The 15154-nt window shown below is 55.3% G+C and overlaps 1 protein-coding gene across 4 annotated transcripts in view; it reads left to right on the top strand.

Annotated features, from left to right (window-relative positions):
- The window catches only part of ZBTB40 (zinc finger and BTB domain containing 40), a 77639-nt gene extending 73242 nt beyond the window's left edge, over window positions 1–4397 (top strand). For all 4 annotated transcript variants that reach the window (XM_029946685.1, XM_029946684.1, XM_029946682.1 and 1 more), the window contains exon 18: window positions 636–4397. In XM_029946685.1, coding sequence (XP_029802545.1) covers window positions 636–830 — 195 coding nt within the window. In that variant the 3' untranslated portion in view covers window positions 831–4397. The remainder of the gene's footprint in view (window positions 1–635) is intronic.
- The last annotated feature ends 10757 nt before the right edge of the window (window positions 4398–15154 follow it).

Below are 15154 nucleotides of genomic sequence, written 5' to 3'. Positions count from 1 at the left end.
CTGGTTTTCCCTGAGAGGGGAAGGCCGTCTGGAGCAGGTGACAGATTTGGAAGAGGTCCGTGTGGCCTTGGAGGAGGGCTGCCAGCCCGGGGAGCCAAATGAGGGAGGTGGTAGAAGTCACATTTCCTCCATCATCCCTGCTCCTACGTCCTGTAGCCACGTAGCCTCCGAGGAAGGCTCCTCGCCTGACTCAGGGCCAGAGACGCCACCTTTGGCGAGCCAAGGCTTCTGACAGGTCTTCCGTTTCCGTGGTCAGGCCCGAGACTAGCCACCGTCCGCAGCGTTCCTTTCAGTGGCGCTCACCGCTGCATCCTGATCCTCGAGACAGGAAAACCCAGTGTAAGAAACGGAGCCAGTACTCACTGGTGTGTAATCATAGAGTCCGGGCGCCCTGAGATGGCATACTGAGCGAAATTATAGCAATTTAGCACACAGAGTTATTTAAATTGTTTGCCTGCCTTCTCTTTTGCATCGCTGCTGTGTTAGACTTGCCTCTTCCCATTAGGCACATGTAATTGCTCTCCTCAGGTGAAAACATAAATATCATCATTACAGCAGGAGACGGAAACCATGTAAATTCTGGGGAGCTCACTGTGGACACTGCCCAGAGCGGCCTCACGGTCTTTCCCTTTCAGGTGATCCAAGCCCCAGAGCCAGCGGCCCCGACAGAGCAGGTGATCACTTTGGAGGAGACCCAGCTTGCTGGGTCGCAGGTGTTTGTGACCTTGCCAGATGCACAGACGTCTCAGACCAGCTCTGAGCTTGTGGCAGTGACCGTGGAGGATTTGCTGGATGGCACCGTGACCCTCATCTGTGGCGAGGCCAAGTGATCGGCTGCTCACTCAGTGGAGGGCCTGCATTTGCAGCAGGGAATGCTCCGCGGCTTGCCCTTTGCCCCCGTCCCTGGCTGTCCCAAGCAGTGGGCATCTCGGCCCACACCAGCCAGAACGCTCACGCTTCCGTTTCCATAGAACCGACAGTGTTGGAGTCATCAGCACCAACCCCACTGCCCTCCAGAGGGGACAGGCCACTGCAGTGGCCTCTGTGATGAGCAGTGGCCTAGAAGCTGGTGACCAGGGCACCAGAGAGGTGTGTGTGCTGGCCGCCTTCACTGTGCAGAATGGCAGGGGCCTGTGGGACAGCAGCCCAGCACTGCCAGCGCCTTCTGGCCAGTTAAAAATGAGAGCAAAGCACCAGCAGAGCATCCAGAGACCCCAGGCTGGAGCCCACTTGGCCCTTCCTTGCTCTGTCGTCCTCCCATGTGATCGGGCGGCCCAGCCCTTTCCCAGTGGCAGGAGGACTGAGAGTGGCGTGTTCCCACGGGAAGGCCTGGTTCCCATGCCGAGCCCCGTTCGTCGGGACAGCTAGCCCTTCCCCCAATGAGGCCTTGCCGCGTTTCTGCAGAAAGCAGTCAATGTGGGGCCGTCCCGCTACGGAGACGATACCTGCCTTTCCAGAACATTGCCCACGGCGTCCTGTGCCTGAAGGCTGGTTCCCGCAGCCTTCCCGTGTTCTCCTCACCCCTGTTCCCAGTCAAGGCAGGAAATGTCTGCGTGGCCTGCGAGCCTCGCCCCCTCGCTCTGGAGCTGGTGTGACGGCTAGGGCACCAGGGCCGGGCCGGGTGCGGGGGCGCCCACGGTCGCCCCGGCTCTTCCTCCAGCCACGATCTCCTGCCTGGTGAGCGGCCTGCTGTCCGACTCTTGCAGGCTGCCACTGTTACTGCAGGGTCGTGAGCCTCTGGAGGCTGCATTTCACAAAGCTTTTTTATCTTCGGTTCCTAAAATATAATCTGATAATTAATGGTTTGTGGAATCCATTATGAAGTGCAATTAGATGGATGTAGGTTCCCGCCGTTTAGAGGGAACGACTAGCATTTATCTTGCTTTCCTCGATGCCAGGAGGGCGCAGTCCGCTAGCGCAGGGCTCACACGCCAGGCAGGGCCCCCGGCCGCGTCTCGGGGCTCCCCCGCCGCCCCCCGCAGAGGTGGTGCCCCGTCTTGTCGCTCCCCTGCGAGCGCACGCCTCCTTTCCCAGCGGTGTCGCATCACCAGGTACGAGCAGCGGCAGGGGGTCAGTTTGGGACTGGGTGAGGACTCGTACTGCCCCCGAGCACTGCTGGAGGGGCAGAAGGCGGAGCCTTGCCGCGGACCAGCGTGCTCGCTGAGGCCACCTGGCCACCAGGCAGCTCGTCCTCATTGTGATGTGCACGTCACTTGAGCTTGTCAGCTCAGGGAGTAAATGAAGTTTTCCAAGGCGAGTCCTCAAAAGCCAAAACCTGACCAGAAGATGGTGCTCAAACCTTTAAGACATGGCCTCCACATGCAGCCCTTGCCGCTCCTGCCACGGCCGTCTCTCCTGAAGGGCCTCTGTCCTGTGAGCTGTCAGACCGTCCTGCGAGGGGCAGAGCGGCACTGGACCTCCCCTTTGGCATCAGATGAGACCCTCTGGAAGAGGAAGGGCCGCGGCCCAGCCCGGCGGGTAAGAGTGCCTGCTCCTCACAGGCCACAGCGGCACCGCCGGAATCCCTTCTAGTCGAGAAACAAATAAAAACTTAATTGCTAAGGGCCTGGAGGGAAAAGTGATTTTTCTTTTTAAAAAAGTCCTCTGATGAAAGAAAGCTGTAAGTTTTAAACCAAGTTCCAGATCTTTTCAAGTGCGGAGAAGTTCTCCCAGGTCTCCAGTGGAGCCCCGCGTTGTGGCAGCGCGCACCTTTCCTCCGGAGTCGCCAGGCCTGCAGCTCGCTGTGCCGGGAGCAAACGGGGCCGGGCCCTGCTGGACGCGCCCTCCCTGGCACCTCCGGCAGGAGGGACAGAGGAGGGGGCGTCCCAAATCCAATCTTCTCCTTGCGCGGGCCTCTGCAGGGCGCTGCGTTGGTGGCAATCTTAGTGTCTCCCCGGAGATGCCCAAGTGTGGATTTTAATTGTAGGAAGACTTCTTCCAGCTCTACTTGGCTGTCTGTTCTTTCCTCTCACTGCTGCCCACGAGACCTTCTGAATGTCCTCCATGGAGGACATTGTCCTTGTGCTCTCTTTGGCCCCCATCACTTGCAGAGGTGTCTCGCTGCCGTGGGGCGTCCTGCTGGCCCCCAGGCTGAGCCCTGGGGCGTTGGGGCGGTGGTGTGGAGGAGCCTGTGGACTTCCTGGATACGCTCTATGCAACCGCAGACTTTCTGCTTCCAGAGCTCAGGAAGCAGCCGGTGCAGACGGGGGTGACGGGAAAGGCAGGGAGAGTCCAAGCTGGAGTCTAATTCTGTGGAAGTAATGGGGATCACTGATAGAATGGGGTTTGCCATCCCAGGTAAGTGAGACGACAGACGGGACTCAAGCAAGGGTTGCCCGAGGGAGATGGGACTGTCCCAAGTACCTGAGCAGCACCTGGGGCCGGAGGGGCAGAGCCATAAGCCTGTCTTTTCTGTCTCAGAAGCTTTATGTTTAGAAGTGCCAGGCCCTGTGCTGTGAATCCTGGCTCCCCTGGCGATCCACCCAGGGCTTCTCTGTGCAAATGCCCTGACCCTCCGCTCCCACAGCCACGGGCATCGGCCTCATCCCCCGGGGAAGAGCTCTGATGGTCAGGTGCTGAGGGACAAATGGGGTCGCGTCTGACAGGGTGAATGTGGGGGGGAGGGGTGGCCTACTCTGCTCATGGTTTCAGTAAATCAGGTGCACTCTCACAATCGAGAGAGATGAGCTGGGCCCTAAGAGTTTCTCACCGCAGGTGATGTCATGGTCACCGCAAGCTGATGACATATTAATGAGATGGGAGGGCTGTGCCTTTAAATCTCAAGGTGCCTGAGATCTGTGGATTGCCGGAGGGATGGAAGAAGCCGGGAACCTGGCAGACGGCGGTTCTAGGGGACGAGCAGCGTTTCTGTCAGGGCTGGGAAGCTGGCGGTGATGGAGAAATTGCTGGGGTGTTTTAATTACTCCTCCCAGAGAAAGAGCAGCAGCCTCGGCCCTGCTCCGCTTGGTCCAGTGTATCCCAGGGTCCCTTGCGTGGTAGGGGGAAAATGGGATCAAAAGTAAGATTTGGAGTCGAAGAGGGTATCAGAGACGAGTCAATGACAGTTGTTTTGTTGCCGTGAAAACCTTGGGGCTGTTAGGACTTGGGCCAGAGGCTCGAAGCACAGCCAGAACTCAGCAACTTCCTGCACGTACAGCTGCGCCTCTGAGGACGCAGAAGCGCCTATGTTCTGGGGATCACGTCGTTGAGAACAACTATGCCCTGGGCTAATTCACGTTGTGTTCCAGCCATTGTTTCTCTTCCCAAGGCCGGCCGCACCTCCCACCGCAGTCAGGACAGCTAGCCAGCACCTGGTGCTGTGTAAATTAGATTACAAACTGTTATTTTCGTTTAACTTGCACTATTCTGTATAAATAAAATACTACATACTTTGAAAATCTTGCGCTGCCCCGAGTTTCAGTGGATTGTGATGAACCGGACCTGTTTGCTCTCTGGTTCTGGCAGCTGTCAGATGGGCACCGGTGTGGTAGGCCTGCTTTCCTAGGGCTCTTGTACCTTCAGGCCACACTAGCAAGGCCTGCTGGGGTGGAGGGGAGGGAGCAGGCTGTCCTGTCATGTAGAGGCGGTGTTTCAGAGAAGGGCGTGAGTGTGCGACCTGGGTGTATCCGAACTGTGCCACTTTCTGCCTGTGACCTTGGGGAAGACACCCTCTCAGCCTCTCCTCTCCCCCCCGTCTATAATGGGGCATATTGCTGCACAGAACTGTAGGGAGGTTCCAGATCTGACGTCAACAAGCTTAGTGTTGAGATTGTAATTGCTCCCTAAGTCTTTCCATGGGGAGGTCAGCCGTTCCCCGCAGTCACTGGCAGTGAGGCAGGTGTCCGTTCCTGCACCTTAGCGTTTCTCTTCTCCCTCCCTCCCCCTGCCTCCCTCCCACCTCTCTCTCTGAACCCTCGGGGAACCTTATAACACCCACCACTTTTCATTTATCTCTTGAATCTCAACTGCCCCAAAGCACAAAGTGCTGTGCGGAGGAGTATAAAATAAGCAGAAACCTTTTGTGGTAAATAGCTGAAATGTCACGTTGCTGGCAGCCAACAGGGAAACGGAGACGCCGTGCATAGACAGGGTGCACCTCATTTCTGCAGGAAGAATCCGCGTGAAAGGCAAGGGGAGGCACGTTCCATCCGGCAGTCCTCTAAGGTCAGGCGGGCCCCAAGGCTGGGGAAAGCAGGGGCGAGGTGGCTCTGTGCTCAGGCCTCCTGGGACGATCCTGGAGTGGCACGAATGGACCCCTGTCCCAAGCCCACAGGGTCTTTATGGAGTGCCCCTGCCTAAGCGATGTCTTTGGAGAGAGAGGCTGGAGCCCTCTGTTGTAAGCAAGAATCCTTACAGTGTCCTGGGCGGCCCTGGATAATTATAACGTACCACTGGGCTCCAGCCATGAAGGTGAATGTGTGCAGAGGTGGGAAATGGGCCGAGCGAGCCCTTGGTAATCCAGTCATCTCAGCCCTGGACCTGGGGGGCTGCTCTAGGAGGCTGAGCAGCAGTGGGAAGGGCATGGACTAACTAGATGAATGACCTTGGGCAAGGCCTTCCTGAACTACCAGAATGTAGAGGCTTTGGAAATGGTGTGTGTTACTGTTCCCAATGCGTTAAAAGAGCCAGGGGGGAGAGGGCAGAGAAGGGCAAGAAGGAGTATGTCCAACACACCCCTAAGGTAGAGGGCCTGGCACAGAGTGCTGGGTGCCCAAGACCAAGGTAGTCCCAGGGCTCGGTCCCAGGCCAGGTGAAGGGGGATAAGGGGGACAGGATGTGCCAGGTGAGCAGGGACTCTCAGAGCCCCTCAGCAGCACAGCTGACGGGGCTTGTCCGCGTACAGGTGGGGGCACACCCAGTGAGAACCGGGGAGTCGAGGCACGGAGTATGTGATGATGAGTGGTCTTCCCAACCTGCCTGTTCGTTGTTTATCTTACCCTCCGTGCTTATGGCCAGGGACGTGTTTGGGTGAAAAGAGAAACATAGCTTCTGGCTGTCTCCACGTGAACTTGGCCTAGACCAAAGGGCTTTGCCCTTCATTGAGGACTCCAGTACTCAAGGCTTCACCTAGAACAGAGGGTCTAGGGCATGAGCATAGAACCCAGGTTCAGGGGCGCCTGGCTGGCTCAGTCTTACAACTCTTGATCTCAGGGTTGTGAGTTTGAGCCCCATGTTGGACGTAGAGACCACCTAAAAATAAAATCTAAAATAAATAAACCACAACCAGGTTCATTTCTTCTCTGAACCTTCTTTAGGATTTATTCTTGTGCATCGGTCCCATCTTCTGCCCTGTCCATCAGTGTCACCGGAGCACGGGTCCCATGCCCAACAAGACTCTTGCCTCTATTCCCGCACACTTGGCGCACGCACCAGGCAGTGCACACAGGTGCTTAGTAGATGCTGCTTGTCTGGCTTGCCCTCCTGCCCCTCAGGGAGAAACGAGCTTCCACATCTCACCCCTGCCAGCGAGGCTGTTCCCCAGGCCACCTGAGGGCTGGTCTATCAGAACATGCTCCTTTCTTTGTCCTCCGAGGAGAGATTAGCAGAAGGCAAAGAGCAGCTGGCCGGGCCCAGAGCTCCCCGGCTGCTCTGATCAAACACCACTCCTGCCGGCTCTTCTGGCGCTGGTTCCCCCAGCGTAGGCCAGAAGCAGCTGATCAAACACATCAGGACAAGGTCAGTCCAGGGACCCTCAGTCCCCTCCAGGGGAGATTTCATAGACCTGCCATCAGGAGGGTCTGATAAAAATGGGCAGGGGTTGCGGGAGGGGGCCCATGGGGCTGGCAGGGGACCAAACACCTTTTCATTCCTTTTAAGGTTGAAACCTCTGTGCTCGACACAGGGTCCAGACCAAAGCCAGCACTTGCAGAGAGGCGGGGGGCTGGGCTGCCTGTGAGCCCAGGGAACGGAGGTGACGTGAGGAACAGGGTGGCTGTGCACACACGTGTGATGGGGTCAGAGATGTCAGGCAGGAGCGAGGGTGGGTGTGGGAGCTCGGGATTGTCACAGGGTGACTTAAGATCCCCCCTCACTAAGCTGTGACCCCTTCAAGGGCAAGCACTGTGCACCACCCTCTTTGTTAACACACAGAGACCCACATGTGCTCACCATTCACCAGGCACGTCAGGTCTGCTCTCCCTGGAGGTCTGGGGTCTCTGAGGTCCGACTGTGTGCTCAGGCCCATGCCAGATGCTGTAAGGGCGGGGCCATACTGGCCTAAAATGATATATGGCTTCTGCTTCTGGGGACTGGTAGTCGTGTTGCCCAGACAAAGATTATTTATGAGAAATAACCAAAAGCATCTATGCCGATCCAGACCAAGACCTAAAGTACCTATAAATGCTGTGTTTCCCTCCCCCCTCTCATTTTTTACATCAGCGTGGTTAATATATTATAGAAATATTCATCATAAATGAGACCTGTTAAAATGCTTGCCGTATGTTGCACACGGAACGGAGAGCTTTGTCCCCAGCACTGACGTAGCTGCTGTTGTCCCGTATTACAGATGAGACCAACCCTGGAGAAGTCACTTAACGAGCGGCAGAGCTAGCAAGCCAGGGTTTTGAGCACAGGCGATCTGACCCCAGAGCTGTTCTCAAATAGACGCTACATCCAAGCATTTCTTGCTTAGGCCGCCTGGCTGGCTGTGTCGGCAGAGTGTGTGACTCTTGATGCTCAGGTCTGGGAATTCAAGCCCCATATTGGGTGTAGAGATTACTTAATAAAATCTCTTTAAAAATAATTGCCAAGCATTTCTTGTTTAATGCCTCGTCGGCCAGAAAACATCTAGTCAGCTGTACTTCCCAGTCCTTAGCAGCAGGTCTGCCGTGCCTGGACGGTGGTCAGAGGACCTAGCAAGGCTCCCTGCCTCCTCTCTCCTTTCCCCTCCCCTCCATCCATCCCACCCGAGATGGGCAGTCGGGCCTAAAACTCTGCTTTTATCCACTAGAAATGTGCTGTCCTAGTAGCAACAAGTCATGTCCTTTGCCTTGACTTTGGGACAGGATGGTCTGTGGCCTAGGGCCCACCCCAGTTCCGCCAGCCCTCAGTCAATGCCTCACACCTCAGTCTAGGCTCACGCCAGTCCCCGGAGTGTCACCGCACCAGCCCGAGCCCCACAGGGGCAGCAGAGGGCAACACAGCCAGGCACAGGTGTGCGAGGGAGGCTCCTGGGCCCACGCAGGGAAGCATCTTGGCCTCTCTGACCTCCCCACCGCCCCCCGGTCCTGGGCTCCTGAAAGAAAAATGTTTTCCAGAACAGCAGCCATGTTATTGGAAAGTATTTCACTAGAACACTGTATAAAGTATAGCAGTGCAGAGCCACCCTTTCGAGCTATTGAGATCTAAATTCAAATCTCTGTCATGTCCCTTGTCAGATGTGTGACTCTGGGTACGTTAGCTTCTCTTTACCTTGGTTCTTTTTTTGTCTGTAAATGGAGGTAATAAAAACTCTTACGGTAATTGTGGAGATTAAAGGTAATGCATGTAAGACTTTGGTAAGGGTTATTGCATGTAGAAAGTGCTCGATAAAAAAAATACCACTCATGGGGCGCACGGGTGGCTCAGTCGGTTAAACATCCATTCAACTCTTGATCTCAGCTTGGGTCGTGATCTCATGGTTCATGAGTTCGAGCCCCATACCAGTCTCTACTTGGGATTCTTTCTCTCCCTCTCTCTCTGTCTGCCGCTCTCTCCTTTGCTTGCTTTCTCAAAAATAAATAAATAAACTTAAAAAAAATACCACTCATGCTAGCAGTGGGCCCAGAGCTCTGGGGTGGTCCCTGGCCCAATGCAGAGCCCCCAGTGGTACTTCTGAAGCTCAGGTAAGGTGGGCTTCTGAGTGAGGAAGGAAGATGAAAAGGAGGAGGGGCTGGACAGAGTCTCTGGGAGGCCGATGCCCCATTCCCGCCCCCCGCACCCCCCCACCCAGGGACTGGGTGAGCCACAAAACCAGGAGCCGAACTCCTGCGGCACCACCAAGCCGCCTAGAGCCAGAGCCTGCAGCCCAGTTGCAAGCCTCAAGTGCAGGCCGGCTTCTCGGTTCTGAGCACACCCCGAGGTCCTGGCCGTGAGGCCCCGGGGTGGGGGGCGGGGGAGGTGGCCTGCTGTTTTGGCATCAGAACAGCTTATCTCGGTCTGTGGGTGCCTCCATTTCTGTTCCATCTGGGGTGTTGGCTTGGAGCAGCAGGAGGGCTCCCAGCAGGTGGAGAGGCCGGGGGAGTGCAGAGAGGAGACGAGGCGGCAAATGCCAGGCCTCCCTAGTATTTGTCCGGGTGGCGGTAGGTCCATAATGCCCCACTCTTGAGTAGCACTCTGCCGTTTTCAGGTCATCATTGGTCCTCACAGCAACATGGAAGTTTTCATACCTTCATTATTACCCCCTTTACAGCGAAGGAGGAATTCGGACAGGAGCCTCCTCCGTGGACATCGGGGTCCCCGGCCAGTGAGAGACAGAGCTGCCGTCCAGCTGTCCAACACCAGATGTGGGCTTTTTTCACTCCCCGGTGCTGCTATCCCCTTTGTCACCATGGTCCCCAGATTTCAGAGCATTTTGAGTCATTTACTTGCTTGACTCTAGCAGCAAAGCTCTGAGGCTAAAAGAGCAAGAATTACCATTTTGCAAATGAAGAAATTGAGGTTCCAGGAGGCGACATGGCCTGGTCGCCCACTGAGTCAGTAGTGGCACTGCTGTCGGAGCAGCGGGGCCCCGAGTTCCAGCCACTTTGGGAGGAAAAGCACTACTTAGGGCCGGTGAGTAAGAGGCCGCGGGGCGCTGCCGGAGTCCTCGCAGTGGGGGCAGGCTGGGTGTGCCGGGCCCCCGATGCAGACTCGTGTCTCTGTTCAGGTCACCGGATGAGCGCTGCCCCCTGGGATTCCCTGTGATGAAGGAAATTGTTCTGCACCGTCTGGTACAGGAATCATTAGTCAGATGTGGCTTCGAGCACCTGAAATGTGGCTAGTGTGACTGAGAAACCGAATTTTCTTTTTTTTTTTAATTTTTTTAATGCTTTTTATTTATTTTTGAGAGACAGAGAGAGACAGTGCGAGCAGGGGAGGATCAGAGAGAGAGGGAGACACAGAATCCGAAACAGGCTCCAGGCTCTGAGCTAGCTGTCAGCACAGAGCCCGACGCAGGGCTCAAACCCACGAACCGTGAGCTCTGACCTGAGCCGAAGCCGGACGCTTAACCGACTGAGCCACCCAGGCGCCCCGAAACCGAATTTTCAATTTTAATCTATTTCTTAAAAACATTTCTTTATTGGGGCAATTGGATGGCTCAGTTGGTTGAGCATCCGACTTCAGCTCAGGTCATGATCTCATGGTTTGTGAGTTTGAGTCCCTTGTCAGGCTCTGTGCTGACAGCTCAGAGCCTGGAACCTGCTTCGGATTCTGTGTCTCTCCCTCTCTACCCCTACCCAACTCATGATCTGTTTCTCTCTGTCTCAATAAGAAATAAACACTAAAAAAAGAATTTATTTTTAAAGACAAAAAAATATTTATTTTGAGGGAGAGAGTGCACTTGCCTGTGAGCAGGGGAGGGGCAGAGAGATAATCCCATGCGGGCGTCAATCTCCCACGGTGAGATCACCATCTGAGCAGATGTCAGGAGTCGGACGCTTAACTGACTGAGCCACCCAGGTGCCCCTAGATTTTAAATAGTTGTTTGTGGCTAGTGGCTGTTGTGCTCAGTGAGAGGCATTCAAGAAGTGGCTAAACCCAAATTCAAGGCAACCCTGTCATTCTGCAAAGCCTAGGACACTTCCAGGACCAGAAGGGACAGGCACTTGAGTGGGAAACAGCATCTGCAAGGTCAAGGGTGCTTCTTTCGTTCACTAAGGTTAGCCCTCGCTGTATGCACCTACGGTCAGCACCATCCCGTTCTGTCCCATCCTCTGTCTTCATTCGTGTCAGTGTCGATACCAGGGGCTCTACCTCCATCGTCAGGTGCCGATTCTCTACAGTGACATGACTTTTAGCCCATGTGAGTACACTGGAGCGCAACAGGGTTGAGGAATTTGAGATCAGCCAGGTTTTGCTGGAAGGGTCACACTGGTGTAAACACCAAGTCCAGACCAGAAATAACCTAAATCAGGAGTTGCCACAGGGGCAGGCAGGAAGCCCGCTCTTTGCCCCATCTTTACAAGGACACCGTCACACCGAGCGAGCTGCCCAGGCGCCAGCCGATGTCCACAGAGTGAGCGGTGGGGGCCGAGCGCGCGCTCGGAGGGCAAGCTCAGCTTCCCGTGTCTGCGGCGTTCCCACAGCTACTGCCCTTGCCTCAAATATTTAAAAATAAATTTTTTAATGTTTATTTTTGAGAGAGGCACAGCGCAAGGTCGGGGGGGACAGAGAAAGAGAGAGACATAGGATCCAAAGCAGGCTCCAGGCTCTGAGCTGTCAGCACAGAGCCCAATGTGGGGCTTGAACTCATCAACTGCGAGATCATGACCTGAGCTGAAGTTGGATGCTTAACCGACTGAGCCATCCAAGTGCCCCTCAATTACAGTTTTTTAAATCCTACCATAAACTTACATGCGACTTTTGTTTCTCTTGGAACTAACAAGATTTGTGGCAACGTGTCATCGTATTTATAGAACAGAAGTCCTAGGAAGACTAAATGTGTCGTCACCCACGAGCCGCAGGCCCCACCGCAGTGACGGGACCAGATGGCCTCTGAGGGAGTGTCTGCAGCAGTCTGGGGTCCCTTACCAGCGCCGGTAGCAGGGAAGTCCCGGCTCCGGGCATGGCTCTGCACCTGCACCTTATGCGACGTCTCCCTGGGCCTCAGTGTCCTCATCTGTGCTGGTGCTGCTGTGCAAAGTGTTGTGAGCACCGAGACCGGCACGGAGCAAGTACCTCATACCCACTGGTGGGGAACAGACATGGAAAGAACAAATTGTCCTCAGTGGGAGGGGAAACCTGTCCTCGCTGGGCCCAAATGCTGGCCCAGGTGCTGAGAATGGCACTGTAAGAGCCTCCTATGGCGGCTTCGGTCCAGTACAACCCCACCTCCCTTCCCCACCCCTCCCCTCCAGGAGGGCTGGGGCCTTGGGGACTATGCCCACCAGAAGCTGGCAGGGATGGGCGACAAAACCATCTAGGCCTGGAAGAGGGGAGCTTTCCAGGGCTGGGGGGGGGCGGGGGAGGCACTGCCCCAGGAGGACGGTGGGACGCAGGGACAGCCCTGGTCTGAAGCAAGCCTAGAGCTCGTGGCCTGGGAGTCAGATGGTCACATGCCAGCCGGAGTCCTCTGGCCTTGGGCAGGCTGCTTAGCCTCTCTGAGCCCTATTTTCCTTGCCAGTGAGTTGGGGAGAGCAAAGTACTCGCCTGTCCCTGGGTGCTGTAAAATAATACCCGTGAAGACGCTGACGTGGGGCCGGGCAGAGGAGGGACTCAGCAGGTGGCCATGGTTCGTGTCCTTGGGCCCGACCCTGGAAAGGGCAGCCCTTGCAGGAGGAGGCTCTGCCTGTCACGTGGACTCTGGTGCCCGCAGGGCAATGGCAAGGAGGGGGTCCAAGCGAGGTGTCCTACCCCGGCCTTGCAGATGCCGTGGCCTCGGCAATAACGGAGAGTCTGGGCCCGAGGCCTGAGTCTTCCAGGGTAGGACTTCCTGGCTGGGGGAACAAGCCCAGAACCGTGGGTTTGTGGGGGTGTCCCCACCCCACCGCTCCACAGGTGTGAGAGGATAGGATTCCCTGGGTACATTGGGCTGCCCCCTCTTTCCTGGTCAGAAGCCTCTCCATAAGCCTTTCCAGTGGCTCAGGTAATGAGCATGTGGTAATGTCTGTTCATTTTTTTTATTGCCTTTTTTTTTTTGTGCTAAAATATACATACCAAAAAAATTTACTATTTCAGCCATTTTTTAGTGTAAAGTTCCACGGCACTGAGTACATTCATGTTCTTGCACAACTGCCACCACCATCCATTTCCAGAACATTCTCATCACTTTATACTGAAACGCTACCCGCAAGACATTTTCAGTACCTCAGAAAGAAGCCCCACGTCCGTTAGCATCACTCCCAGCCCCCCTCGTCCCTGGCCCCCAGCACCGCTCTGCGCCTCCTGTCTATCAATTAGTCTGTGTTTCTCACAGAAACGGGATTATACAGTACTGGTCTGTGTTCATGTCTTAACGCTCACAGCCCATCACCTGGGCCTCTACTGAGTGACTGAGTAAAACCTGCCAAAGAGCAAAGATCGTGCCATGCCTGATGCTTCCTGAGACAGGCGTGGCCCCTCCGCACCCCATTCCCATCCTTAAACCAGAACTCATTCATTCACTCATTCATTCATTCAACAGGCAACAACTGAGCACTTACTAAGGCTAGGCAGTGTTCTAGCGCTAGAGACGCCACAGTGAACAGAAGAGGCTAAGATCCCTGCTCTCATGGAGCTCATACTTCAGTACGGGAGACAACAATCATTGAAGCGTACAGTGTGCTCAGTAACGCCGAGTGTCAAGGAGGGTGCTGGCAATGTCAGGCAGTGTTGTAGTTTGGGGGGTGGGGGGACAGGAAAAGCCAACTCACTTAACAAAGGTCTTCAGGAAAGATCTGATGGCTTTGAGAGATTGTGTGTCTAGGGGAGACCCTCCACCCCCCAGCGGAGCCAGTGCAAGGGCCCTGAGGCAGGAGTACACACGGCCTGTTTGAGGAATACGGAGGAGGCCATGTGGCTAGAGCAGGGTGGGCAAGAGGGAGAGTAGTGGGAGATAAAGCTGGAAAAACATGGGGTCCAGATTAGGTAGGACCTTCTAGGTGGTGGTAAGGGTCTGGCTAGTGGTGGTTTTGGGTGCAGTGCTGTGGGTGTGGGTAGAGAGTAAGTATGGGGAGAGGGGTGAGTGCTGGGAGATGACTGAGGGGCTATTGCCATATCTCATCACAGCAGAACTGCTCGAAACTTCAAAATGAGAATGAGGCTAGGACCTGAGTAAGTCTCTGAGGGACTTGCTTGTCAGCCAGGCAAGGGAATGGATGGCAGTGTGACTGGATGGTGGCGGAGAGGGGTCAGATGCTGACAGCAGAGCCAACAGACTCTGCTGATAGATAGGATGTGGGGTCCAAGGGGAAAAGACAGAACTCAAGGGTGACTCATGAGATTTCTGGTCCGTGAGTCACCGTGTGCTGTCATGGGGAGAACCCCGAGAAGGCAAGTCCTAGAGGGAAGACAGGGAGTTGACTCTGAAGCATGCTAGGCTTGAGGTGTCCGCTAAATGCCCGAGTAGAGATGGAGAGGAGGCAGGAGAAGGCTGCGTGTGCAGTCAGGGGACTCAGCCGTCACTCTGTCCTGCATTCCTACTTTGTTTCTGGAGGCCCACCTAGCACCTGACATCACCAGAGCTTTCCAGGGGCCAGAGCTGCAGCCGGGACTCACCTCCTCCGTGTGGGAAAGAGACTGGACATCAGTCTGGCCTTCCTTTGTCTGTCAGTCCGTCCATCCATTCATCCATCCACCCACCATGCCCCGCACATCTTGGTCCCATCAGTGACCCAAGAAAGAGTCCCCTCAACAGACTCACAATCTGGTTACAAACTCTCTCTCACCCCTGGGCCTCCACATACCTTCTTTGGCCTCAGCCTCTCCATCAGTAAAATTATCTTGGACCCGACAATCTTTCAGAAACTCACCAACTCAGACCTCCCAATACCCCGGTGAGGCCGGCTTGCCCTTGCGCTCCACTGAGCTGGGGCCCGGCAGCCCGGGCGGAGCTCCCTCCTCCCAGAACACCCATCCGAGCAGCAAATGTGCCCAGACATCAATTTTGCCCTCTTCATGTTTCACCCGGAAGCGATTGTGTGGAAGCAATCGAGTCACCCTAGCCAGGGGGTCTTACAGTCCACCGGACTAACAGGAGACTTGGGTTAAAGCTTGCTTTCTTGAGAGGGATGGCAGTTGACTGTGGGAGGGTGACAAAATCATACTCTTTACATATAGAGTGCAGAAACATGTGCGGTACATATGCAGCCTATCTGTAGTATTCGATCCCGCAGAGGTGGAGGGGTGGGGAGAAAATCTCATAAGCTCCTTGGGGAGCAATACTGAAATAGAAGAGTAAGAAGCACTAGGTTAAGGGAAGGAGGGGGGGTCAGGGCTTAGAGCAGACACTCATATATTGTGACCACACAATAAAAGAGGGCTCAGTTCTGGTGCTGGG

This window comes from Suricata suricatta, chromosome 8 (genome assembly GCF_006229205.1).
Source record: "Suricata suricatta isolate VVHF042 chromosome 8, meerkat_22Aug2017_6uvM2_HiC, whole genome shotgun sequence".
NCBI classification, from domain to species: domain Eukaryota; kingdom Metazoa; phylum Chordata; class Mammalia; order Carnivora; family Herpestidae; genus Suricata; species Suricata suricatta.
The sequence above is the reverse complement of the archived record's forward strand: the minus strand, read 5'-3'. Positions and strand labels throughout refer to the sequence as shown.